The sequence below is a fragment of the Lycorma delicatula genome, chromosome 5 (assembly GCF_047948215.1).
Source record: "Lycorma delicatula isolate Av1 chromosome 5, ASM4794821v1, whole genome shotgun sequence".
In the NCBI taxonomy this organism is placed as follows: domain Eukaryota; kingdom Metazoa; phylum Arthropoda; class Insecta; order Hemiptera; family Fulgoridae; genus Lycorma; species Lycorma delicatula.
Window position 1 is genome coordinate 5,059,850 of NC_134459.1, and position 13,636 is coordinate 5,073,485.

Below are 13,636 nucleotides of genomic sequence, written 5' to 3' on the forward strand. Positions count from 1 at the left end.
TCTGGTCTGAGGATTCCCTTATTCATGTCAATCTCTATTATTTCCTAATTTCTGCTAGCTACTATTCGTATTTCATTTTATACTGTAATTTTCACACTTTTCCATCTTTTTCCTTTGCACTTTTAGTCATTCTTCTAGCACTGTTTTAATTAATCCTTCTTCTTGATATTTCTTTGCCACATTTTTATGTAAAAGTATTCCTTTAAAAATAAAAATTTTAACATTTATGAATTGGTCTTTAATGTATAGAAAATATAATAAGCTAATTATTGAGTAGTAATTCATGTTAATATTGACCTGACATCAAGTAGAATATCTTGATTTCTTTAAAAAAGGAATATAAAGTGTGTGTGTGTGTGTGTGTAGGGGGGGGGGGGAGGGTGTTTTACTGCATATGAGTATTTAATAATTTCTTAATTAGATGACATGTTTAAAATTGAAATATTATTTTACTTATATCCACTGTATGTTTAAACAGAAGCAACAACATTAAGTTTTAATGGATCACAATATATGGCAGTTCACATGCCTGAAGTAATAAGAATGCAAACAGAAGATATTACTCTAAGGTTTAGAACAACACGACCTCTTGGACTGCTGCTAAGCACTACTGCTGATCAATCTGCTGATCGCCTTCAACTTGCGTTAGATTCTGGCAGAGTTAAACTTACAATCAGAATCGGGGATAAAGATAAGGTACTTATTTCAATAAGATTTTAGGTTTTACTTCTAATGTGAAAATAACTAATTAAAATATTTGGATTTTAAATACAAAAAATAACTCGGGTTCATCAAAACTTTTATGAGAATTTTATTTGCCTTATTATTTTTAAATTATCACTGCCAAATAAAAAGAATTAGCAATACTAATACAAAAGTCATTTCAAAAATGATTCCCAGTATATCAATACCAGAGTTGATATGCACTCCCTGTGAAAAGTGATTACAATTGCAACTAAAGACTCGAGGAATTAGCACATATGATGATTTGTTACCTGATGTACACCAGTTTGAATCAATGAGAATAAAAAGTAATGTTTAAAAGTACATTGAGTACTATGGAAGTGAAAGATCAAAGATCTTATTGAAATTTTTCTTGGTAAAAGCCTGATAGAAATTCATAGTGCTTTGCATGAAGTTTGGTGAGCAAACTTTAGACTGTATTTCAGACCACTATAGTCAGATTCTGTTGGACTTCATGCAGGTTTTCCCTGCATGTACTCCAGTATGAGTTCATGAAGTCTATCCTTATTTACACCTAGAATATCAGTAACACTGAAAACATTAACAGATGAGCCATGTTTGAGAAGATCATGCATTCTCTTTTCTTTGAGTAGTTGCTACTGATGAAACCTGGGCTAGAGTCTTTGAAGTGGAGTTCAAATTGCACTCAACAACTATAGAAAATTCATCCTCTCCATGTTGCAAAGTATTTTGATGATAGCAGTCAAACATCAAGAGTGATGATCTTTGCTTATGATCTCAATGAAATCATGACAAAGATCCATGTGGAACAAGTATGACAGCAACACTTTATCTTGAATTCATGTAAAATTCCATAAAAAATACAAAAAATTGACCCGACTTTCTCAGGCATGGGCCACTTATTTCGCACAAAAATGCATCAATGCATTTTGGGAAGGTTATGCCTACTTTCCTGAGTAAGTACAAACAGGACATGTTACTTCGCATATCATATACTCCATTCACAAGTCTAACAGAGTTTGACTTGTTCTCCAAGTTAAAAGGGCTTACTCATGGACAGTATTTCCTGGAAGAGCTTTCTACAGTGGTTACCCAGTGAACCTGAGAGCTGAACAAAAGTGGTGACCTCAATAGAATAGCAAATCTTAGAAGAATGTTAGGAAGTGGTCATTGAAAAGCATTTTTTTTTTTTCGAGATCTGTAAACGTAACTACAGAAAATATATGAAGGACAGTTAAGAAATACTGCTAAAAATAAAACATATGTGTAAATGAAAACTGAAGTGTGCATTCCTAATATGTTCCTCACTGAAAGACACTCCAGTTTATTTGCTTTTTTACCTAAGATTATTACATTACATTAAGGAAAATAAATTTAAACATTGCATACTGTTAATTGTTTCCTGAAGTGAACTATTTCCTTGTATAATAAACACAAAAAAATCAACATTTTATAAAACATGATGTCTAGATACATGATGATTTAAAACGTGATGTTTGAAAGTAGATTTGAAGTTACTCATACTAATACTTTATACTCATGACTTCATACTCTCTTTGCTCAGTATTGAAAATGTGTTCTGTGGTTTTCAACTGTTATTTATTAATTACTGAGTCTTAAATAACATGTCAAGCGAGCTAGCTACATACCATGCTCATACCGATGAGGTTAGAAAAGAAATATAAATGATTATATTTAGAAGTCCTTTAGTAATTACAAATGTATTTCATCACAATGAATGTTTTTCTGTATAGTACGTTAAATAAATAGGTATCCATGGCAGAGTGGTAGCATCTCAGCCTTTTATCTGGAGGGCCTGAGTTTGAATCCCGATCAGGCATGGCATTTTTCAGACACTAAAAATTTCAATTTTCCCAGTCCCACATGCAAGCTTCTTTGTAAGCTTACATGGTGAGTTATTTCATCAGTAAAATGTATGCATGCAACCGATTAATTTACTTAATAATAATCATACAATGAATGCAATTAATATATTTTTGAAATTAATATTTTAGACAATGTTATCTGGACAAGGATTAAATGATAATCAGTGGCATACAGTCACATTTTCAAGAAGAGCTAGCAATCTGAATTTACAAGTTGATGATGAAGTTCCAGTAAGAGGTAAGATAAATATGTCAAAATAGAAGTGTATGTTGCGTTATTAATATAATGTTTAAAATAAAAATAGCAGCTATGATGATGTACAGTTATTGTAAATAATGTTTTATTATTATTTATTGATAACTATTGATAATATTTAATTTACTTATTACGATAGCATATCTTAACATTTAACTGTTAATTTCATTAAACAAAAAAAAGGAAATAAAAGCAGTCCACTCATGTTAAAATTAAAAGTATTGTAGTTGTTTACTGATATAATTATTTTCTATTTATTAGGAACAAATTTGTAATGTTTACTTAAATAATTCTTATATGTAAGCGATTTGATGAAAATATATGGATAGCTTTGCTGAGTCAACTATTTTAACATTTCTTATAAGTAAATAAGAGAATTTAAAAAAGTTCTAAAAATCAACACTTAACTTCCAATATGTTTTGCTGACAAATTAGGAACAAAAATTTCTCATATTCTTTTCATTAACTCCTTTGACCCTCTTTTTCATGCAAGAGGATGTGGACAAGATTTGATATTAACCATATTTTAATTTACAGTTATTAAAATACAGTTCCTCTTCCTTAGTTAAAAAATACTTCCTCTTTGTTTTGATTTAATCATTCTGGATTTAAATAAATGCACATAACACTCTTCAAATAAAAAATTTCAAAATGATTGGTTGCTGTTTATGAAAAAATTAAAAATAGTTTCAATAATGAAAAGATTTCACCCCATATACTTAGTTCATAAATAAAGTATTCCATAAATATTAATAAACTATTAGTATTTATTTTTATTTAATATCTCATCCACCTCTGCAACATATTTTTATACTTTAATAATTGTATTTCAGTGATTATATTTTGTACTTTATCAATTATTAAAGTACAATGTAACATTAAAAACAAAAGAACAGCTGAGTGCCCAGAACCTGCAGATTTACTATGTAATAATTTATTATAAATGCTAAAACAGTTGATAGAATTTGATGTTAATTAAAAGACATTGTACATATAATGAAAGTGTAGAAATAGATTCACTATCAAGAAAAATGTTTTTTCTTGATACATAACAGTCGAATGATGTCATTTCATGTCAAGCCAGACATGTATAAAGATGTCAGCGAATGAAGTAATGCACATTGAAGATTCTGTATTGCCATGGGACTCCTCATACAGAAACATTCGTCGTGAGAAGTGGTCCTCTGCCGATTGCGGATAGGACGTAGGAGAGCAGCTACCCACGGGTATCTGATGTCAGCAGTAAACGCACCAGTATGCATACGATGCAACTACCGCTTGACTGTGTGCCACATCCTTGTGAACTGCATTCGTTATGCAGCCTTACGTCATAAATTTAAATTGCGCAGGAATATTCGTAGACTCCTGGGCAAAGACAAAGAAGTTTTAAACCGATTGATTTTATTTCTTCGACGTATTAGTATTTTACATAGCATTTAATGTTGTTGTTACAACAGTTTTCATCTTATAACTGTTACAAATTTTATGTTAAATCTAATCTTTCTGTTATTTGAGAAGGGGCCCCCTTTACACTCCTCTCGGACTTCATTAAATTTATATTTATTTTATATTAGATATATATATAATTTTTTTTTTTTTTAATATTAGTTATTTTTAAGTTTTGTCTGTGGTAACAGTTATAAGTAATAAATTAGTTATCAAAGATAGTAGTTGTAAGTTTTTGTTTTTGTTTTTTAGTATATTTGTTTAAGTATTTTTTATTTGTTTTAATTTTTGTGTTTGTTAATTTTATATTTCAAGTTTTTTTCCGGGCGATGATAACGTGAAAACGATTTTCGCCCTCCCAAAAAAAAAAAAAAAAAATAAATATATATATATATATATATATATATATATATATATATATGAAATCAAAATCTGTCAGTGGCAAAACCAAAAAAGTTATGCAACCCTTAGTTGCTTTTTACTTTCATTTTTAAGAATTATACAATGTATTATTTTAACGCACGACTTGTAAATATTGTTTCTGAAATAGTCTAATGATATGTATGGTATATTAAACATTCATGTCATTCCATCATGAAGGATACAAAAAAGAAAATTCAATTCTTACAACTCATGACTTCCCCACAAATAACTCATTAATTAATTAATTGTTATGCGTAGATTAACAAAATACAGTATTAGATTAAAATTTGAGTAATTCAAATTGGTAGTATTTATATTAATCTTTTTCTTTTTTTTCAGTGGAAACAGTTTTAGGTAAACAAAGCACTCTTGAATTGCAAGGTTTATACGTTGGAGGTTACTCGCATAACGAAGAAGTTCTTGGTTTAGGAACTATTAACTTAGGTATGAATGCATTACCCAGTTTTACCGGTTTGATGCAGCAATTTTCATTCAATGGAATGCATTACTTTGAAATCGCTCGAACTGCAGGAAATGCTAATGTACAAAAAGGTAAATTATTATAAAAAATATTATAATTTTCATTAAGTACACACATACTTTCTTTTTTAATCAGACGTATTGTAATCTAGTGTATTGCAATTAATATTTATTTTTTTTGAAAATTTATCCACCAACACACTAAAAAAAAGTACTATTCAATACTATCAGTTATTATATATAATGATGGTAACGCATTACCTGACGATTTATTTTATTACTAGTAACGAATATGCAGATTTAAAAAGCTTTTATATAAACTGGTAAATTTATATTAAAAATGCGTTTATTTTAAATCTGTTTATGTTTGCATTTAAGAATCTTTAAGTTGAAGCGTTTATTTTAAGGTGTATTTCTTTAAGTCTGTGTTAGTATGTATAGTAGCTGCAGAGGGATGCCGTAGACACGCTCTCCGGACGGGCGGCGTCTCGAAATGGAATTATTAGGTGTCAAAAATTGATTACCTCTTGTGTAAAAATACTTTTTTTGAATGATAAAAATTGTTATAACGAAAGTTAAATTAGAAATTTAACTATAGAAATGTATACTAACGAATCGGGATTTTCCGCTAGTGATCGGTACATTCCGGTGCCTATTTTTGATTATGGTTCATTATTTTATGAAGAAAAACAAATACATAAATAGAAAAATATGTTATTAATATATATATAGATATATAGTATAACAAGTTTAAACCTGACCACCACGAAATATGTACTAAAGATATGAACTAAGGGGCACGGACACACACACACAGATTCGCATACAAATGCCCTTTAGTAAGGTAGAATAGGTGATTTTTGTTAATGAAATTTATATACAACTAGCCGGTCAAGGCTCGCTTCACTCGCCCGACCGTCTAGCCAGGGGGTTCTGCCTCCTGGACCCTCGACACTTTTGTATCCCCATGAGCAGTCGCATTGAAAAAAGAAAAACATAATAATCACCTTTGCCGTAAATATAATTTTTCCGAATTAGATTTTTTTGTATATCTGTGGGGTCCTTAAACTTGCATTTCAAAGAAATCAACTCCACTATAGATATATATATACAAGGTGCGACATTAAGTAATGAGACTGATGTGAAAAAAAATATTGCTTACCGTTTTAGTCATGTTTAGTGTTGTCTCCTTCAAAGTAGTTCCCCTCTGATTGCACACACTTATTCCGGCGCTTCTGCCATTATGATAACATTTCTGGAACTCATCTTCTGTAATATCCTCAAAGACCCTCGTCACAGCTTTTTTGACATCTTGTGTTGTTTGAAAATGGTGTCCCTTGACCGCCATCTATATGAACAATTTCCTTGGAATCGAAGAAGCACACAAGCATGCATTTCACTTTTGACTTTGACATGCGAGCTTTTTTTGGTCTGTGTGATCCCTTTGAGCACCGTTGCGAACTTTGGCGTTTTGTCTCTGGATCGTATTGAAAAAACCAACCTTCATCACCAGTGATAACACGGCTGAACAAATCTGGATCGATTTCCGTTTGCTCTAACAGATCGGCTGCCACATTTTTCCGTGTTTCTCGCTGTTGTGTGAGATTTTTGGGGACCATTTTTGCACAAATCTTTCTCGTACCAAGATCTTCAGTTAATATTAGACGAACCGTTTCTCGATCGATGTTGAGTTCTTCTGCAATCATTTTCACGAATAATCTTTGATCAGATCGTACGATTTCACGCACCCTGGTCAAGTTGACATCTATCGGTGAGGTTGATGGTCGTCCACTGCGGTCTTTATCTTCAACATTCGTTCTGCCTTCACTAAAAATTTTATGCCACCGAAAAACTTGAGCTCTTGACATAACCTCCTCTCCAAAAGCCTTCTGAAGCTTACTGTAAGTTGTCGTCGCGTTTTCACCCGATTTAACGCAAAAAGAAATGGCATACCGTCGCGCAATATTTTGCGGTTTCATTTCTGTGACGAGAGACACAAACGCGTGTTCACTTATTACAGCACTACTCACGACTGAGCAGTTGCATCAATGTGCCGCTTGGACTAGAAGTAGCTTATAGACCAAGGTCAAGGTGTGCCTACGCAAGCTGCAGGGTTGCCACATCTTGCAAAGAAATATCAGTCTCATTACTTTATTGTCGCACCTCGTATTAAACACATGTATTTTGATAGTCTATTTTTATGAATATTTTTCAATAAATAAATGAATGATATCTTGTGTTAAACATGTTTTCACGTACATTCATTATTTTTTTCTCGGGGGAATAATTATGCTAATAAGTGTTCTATATTTTTATTTTTTAATGCAAATTAAAAAAGGAATATCATATACGCACGATTATGCTTCATACATATTCATAAATTAATTGATATATTGACAGAAATTTTTTGATTCTAATTATAATCTGTGCCTTCTGCGTATACAATTAATCTGTGCCTCCTTACAGAAGGCACAGGCTACTTATTTGTAATATGTATTTGTACGCTGCTATTAACACACTGCAAATGAAATGGCTTGTGAGAAGTATTTATAATGCTAAAGAATTTTCCACATGTCTGTTAATAAACACATTTTGGGTTATTTTTAAATAAGTAAATGTAAATATGTATATGTATCAAATAATATACTCTAAATGACTCTATCAAGAGTCATGTATAATTAAAAGTTAAATCGGGTATAAACTAATGCTAGAACAACCATTAGTTTTCCTAACTATTTACTGCCCACATGCACGTTCATTACATACGGAATGATGAAAGGTCAAAGAAACTTTTTTATGTATTTGTACTACAATTTTTAATTTTTACTGCCAGAGCATCGTAGATTATCTCCATGTATTAAGGTTCCTTTTAAAGTAGATAAATTTATATGTCGGTTATAAAAACCGCATAGAGTTTTTTTTGCTTATGAAAACATGCTATTTTCTAGTAGTATATATTTCTGAATAAATATTACCATAATGATGTTCTTTGATGAAAATTTATAAATATCTGTTTTCTTCTCGTGTCTTCCGCTAAAGTAAATGTCGGGTATCATAATTTTTTTATTTAACATCGCCACCATAATTGTCCTGGGAATACGAGGTCTGTTCAGAAAATAACCGAACTTAGTTTTTTAACCTTTATTATTAACTTCACAGATTACTGGTTCTTGTCCCCTTCAAAGTACTCCCTTCCCCTATTCACACACTTAGCTTCATTTTAAATGATCTCTAAGGTCCGTGACGAATTTGCTTTAATGTCATCAATAGGCTAAAAACGGCGTCCTTTCATCACCGATTTTAATTTTGGAAATAAGAAAAAATCGCAAGAAGCCCGATAGGGTGGCCGAGGGAAGGCAGTCATCTGATATTTTGGTACAAAGCTGAGTGTACGGGCGCACAGTCGTGATGAAGGAACTGTGAGTTGTCTCGCTATAACTCTGGTCTCCTTTTGCGGATTTTTTCACTTAACCGTCGTAAAACACCTTGACAGTACGCAAGGTTTACTGTTTCAGCTTGAGGCAAGAATTCAAAATACACAATTTCATTAAAAATAAAAAAAAAAACTGAGACACCACTTTGACATCGGATCGAGATTGACGTGCTTTCTTGAGGCATAGAGTTCCTTTGCCGATCCATTGTGATGATTGAACTTTTGTCTCGATTTCGTCTTCTGTTACGATCCTTTGCATCGATATTTCATCGTCATCGGCTTGTTCAAGAAGTTGCTGACAAACATCCGCTGGATGTTCTTCTTTCTGCCCTTCGGTCATCAAACGAGGAACAAACTTTGCCGTAACTCGATGCTCGCTCAATTTTTCGGTCAAAATGTCACGACATCCGATTCTCTGACAGTCGATCGGCGATTTGCACCCAACAGACCGTTGATCTTCTGAACGCGAGTGTCATCTTCAATTGACTGACGACCGCTTTTAAATCGTGAAAACCTGAAAACCGTTAGTAACATTGCGCAGAGCATCATCTCCGTAAGCTTGTTTCAAAAGTCGAAACGTTTCTGTGAAACTTTTTCTCCGGTTTCAAACAAAATTTTACGTCGTATCGTCGGTCTCGAAACTAGCACGTTACAAAAATCGCTACTATTACTTAAACACGTTGCACTCAAATAACACAAAATCTAAACGATATATCAACAATCCAACAACATGCGGTTACAGAGGAGATTATGCGGAACACTATGCTGCCAACCGCACGTCATTAAATATCTCCGTCGGTCCGTAATTAAAAATATTCGATTATTTTCTGACAGATCTCATATCATCGGATTTTTTATGCAGTGGTTTCCTGCGGTCTTCTGAATCCAAATGTTGGACTACTTTCTACAGTTCCTTCGTCATTTGGGCCAATTTCTCACCCAAGTACAGGTGTCAGGGCGACCTGATCCTGTCCTTGCTGTGCTGTTCTTCAAGGAGTCCATTAGAACTTGGAAGGGGGAACTGCTTAACCCAGGAGTCGCTCTGCCAGGCTATCTGCAGCGTCAAAAGCAGTACATATTTTATACTATTTATACTACCTCTGTTTAAAGAGGAAATTAAAATATTATAATTTAATCTCGAAAATTTGTTTTTCAGGTGGTTCATATTATACTCCACAAATATTCGTAACGGCAAATTTCAGTAAAAGAGATAACCAGCTTGTACATCATCCTGTAACTTTCAGATCTAAGCACACGTTTGTCGGTTTACCTGTTTTAAAAGCATATTCTACAACAAATATTTACTTCCAGTTTAAAACACGTGAATCAAGCGGTTTAATTATGTATAACGCCGGGAGAGAACAAGATTTTATTGCCGTTGAATTAATTAATGGACATCTTCAGTATATTTTTAATTTGGGTGACGGTCCGGTTAGAGTGAGAGATAATGCACGTAGCAGTTTAAATGATAACCGTTGGCACGCTGTTACAATCGGAAGACCAAGTCCTAAACAACATACGCTTATGGTCGACGATAACTTTGCGATTGTTACGAGTCTTGGACATAACGAAAAATTAGATCTGGCAGGAATTCTTTACCTTGGTATGTACATAACTCCTGATTTTTCAAGTAAATACTGCATTCTATTTATTTCAAATATAATAATTTTAATTTTAAATAATGGATTTTATTGAAAATAATTTGTACCGCATTTATTTTTTCATATACCGATTTTATTATTCTATAAATTACTTAATATTTCTTTTTTTTTTTTGTCTTCACTCATTTGACTGGTTTGATGCAGCTCTCCAAGATTCCCTATCTATTGTTAGTCGTTTCATTTCAGTATACCCTCTACATCCTACATCCCTAACAATATTTTTTTCTATTCAATTAAACAAATTGTTACAATTGTTATTTCGCACCAAATTGTTTCAAATACAAGCTTATTCCTACAAATTAGATTCAAAATCTGTAACAGAATTATTAATTAACAAAAATATTTTACACAATTAATCAACTGTGAACTTAGCCACAGTTCACAGTCACATGTATAACTTTATTTAAACACAGACATTTAAAAAAAAAAATTTCATCACTATTAATATAAATAAATATAATTTTCTTCTTCTCCTTCTTCTTCTTCACAAGTATAAGTCAAAAGCCTATTACGTCATCCTTCCGTCTTTTATTTTATGTAAACCGGTCTCCATCTTTTTTTCAGCCGTCCCAGGCTTCTTCTATCCTTTGGAATATATTCCTCACTTACAGGCAGAATTCTTGCTGGACTCATGCGCCTTATATGATCGAACCGACTCCTTCTATAGTCCCTAACCACCTCCATTAAAGAACGTATATCCAACACTTCACGAACATCCTCATTCCTTTACCTATCAAGTCTGGTATTCCCAGCAACCAACCCTTAGGAATCTCATCTCAACCACCTTGCAGCCTACGCTCCTCAACGCCTGATAATGTCCAAGTTTCACCACCATACAGACGACTAGGCACCTTATTCCTATATTATATTAACTAACTATATTATGCCTGCAGCAAGGCAAATATTTAATCCGCTCGCATAACTCCGTCTATAAACAAATTAAACGACACTGAAGACAGTCTACATTCCTGTCTTAATCCTCTATTTATAACTTCTAACTTACTGTTATTCCCCATTATACATATCTTTGAATTCATATATATACATTTAATTACCCCCTATTAAGCGCTTCAGAATTCCTGTTCTCTTTAAAACATCTAACGTAACTGATCAACACAACATATAAAACACCTTAATATATTCTACAAAAAGCAGACGGGTCTATTTGTTAAATTTTGTGTTCTTCGCGATAATTTGCTTCAGAGCAAATATGTTATGCGAACAAGATATACCTGCTCTAAAGCCAGATTGCACTTCATCAACACCACCTCAACTAAAGGCAAGGCCTTACTCCTAGAAGATATTACAATCCTTGAATCATCACAATCCTAAAAAATATCTTGTATACCACATTCAGAAGAGTTATTCCTCTATAGTTCTTACAATCTGATCTTCTTTTTTACTTTCTTGTACGAAGTAAAGGAAGTACTGTGATCACAAAAAATTTCAGTTTTCAGATTTCGAAGGAAATATCCATTTTGACTAGTTTTGGCATGATATCTGTGCATACATACATATGTATCTCGCATAACTCAAAAACAATTAGCTGCAGGATGTTGAATATTTGGATTTAAAACTGTTGTAACATCTAGTAGTGCATCTCCCCTTTTAATTGCAATTAACTGGACCAAAAGTGTTCAACAAAACCCAAAAAATTTGGATTTAGGGCTTTTTCTTAACTGCAGTAATAAGCTCTCATAGAGAGTTTTTCAACAACATATCATAAGTAGTGCTTATTTTTATTGGTTCCAGAGTTATAGCCAAATAAAATTTTGATTAATGAAATATTTGGATCTTACACGAGGCAGGTACATCAATTCAAATCCGACTTCATCTCTTTTTTTATAACTTTTTTTTTTAATCTAAATATATTGATTTATTAACAATTACAACCTTTGATTGTAAAACAATTTTTATGATAAATAATTTAGTAATAACAATAAAAAAATATCAGAAGTTGTTAATGAAATAAAATTTTATGTACTTTTCATTTTAAAAAAAAGTATATATGTAATTTAATAGGCATACAAGAAAGTCAAGTGCTGTCCACATCAGATTTTTTAAAAATAGGGTCTTTGTATTTCTATTCAAATGTCTCATTGCCTTAAAATGCCATTCCTGAAAAAAAAATTTACCAATCTTTTTTTTTTCTTAAAAAATTAAAATATCATTTCCGCATCTGAAATATACTTTCCCGACTCTCTTGCTGGGCTTTCCTAATTTTACTCCGAATATTTAGTGAATATTGTCAAAACATGTTGGATGCCCTTTTAACTTTTTAATATTGAAAACAGAAAGGACATCACCTAAACAGTAAGTATAATCTTAAAACAAATAAATTCAATCGTATAATAATTATATACCAATTTTTGTAAGTCCAAATCCTTATAATTTTCTTCCAGTTACAACAGTAAAGCCATTAGAAATAATGATTTAAGTACAAGGCTTTTTGATGGGATTACTGGTCAATAGATTTCAGTTAATGATATTTATTTTGAGTTACTGTTCATTTAATCTGTAAAATTTTATTTTTAATTAGCTTTTCATTTATTTTGAAATAGTTATAATATTTTTTATTTAATCATAATTTCATTTAATTGTAAGACTAAATTCTTTTTTTTTTTTTTAATCTGCTTTGTTTAGTTATTTGTTAAATTACAAATTTAAATTCACAGTATTGTAAGGAATTATGAATTAAAATAAAATTTTTATTGTTTTTTCTGCAGCATTATACAAAAGTTATCTTGCAGTAACTGACTGATTATCTTGACTGTGACAACAGCAGACAAGGTTTTATATTTTGCTAATGTAAAGGGAAAAGGAGAAAGAAAAGGAAAAAAGAGGTTTTGTTCAAGTGTTTTATTTTATATACCTTCTTTCTTATATTTTTGAGTTCAATTTTTTCTTTGAATTGTGTTTTTTGGGAATTTAAATAAATAAATTTAGAAAAATAAGCAGATACAATTCGAATACAACACACTTTTCATCGCATTCTAAACATGTGCTATTGTGGCACCAGTAACTGAAGATGACAGAAAACATAGCTAAGGTGACAGAAAACATTTTGAAGAAAGTTATTAAAAATGTCGTAATTATAAAAAAATTTGGTTCAGTTTGTTTAAAAGTTTAGTTTTAAATAGAAATATTACCACATGTGTAAATATGAAACCAAAATTTGCCAACAGATGGCTCAAGCTGTCAATGTAGTTACCGACAAACCACATCATTGGTGCCATTTTCTTTCTTTGATAGCTGGCAAAGATTTTCAACTCACAAAAATACAAGTTTAATGCTGTTAAACAGTAGCATAACAATACAAGTTATGCTGCTTTACAACAGCGTAGTT

General features: G+C 31.8%; 1 protein-coding gene across 1 annotated transcript in view; it reads left to right on the forward strand.

Annotated features, from left to right (window-relative positions):
• LOC142324680 (neurexin 1-like) overlaps positions 1 to 13,636 on the forward strand; it is a 311,382-nt gene that overhangs the window by 269,425 nt on the left and 28,321 nt on the right. The window contains exons 11-14 of the mRNA XM_075365567.1: positions 479 to 696; positions 2,721 to 2,829; positions 5,056 to 5,268; positions 9,786 to 10,232. Of these exons, the coding sequence (XP_075221682.1) occupies positions 479 to 696; positions 2,721 to 2,829; positions 5,056 to 5,268; positions 9,786 to 10,232 (987 nt within the window). The remainder of the gene's footprint in view (positions 1 to 478; positions 697 to 2,720; positions 2,830 to 5,055; positions 5,269 to 9,785; positions 10,233 to 13,636) is intronic.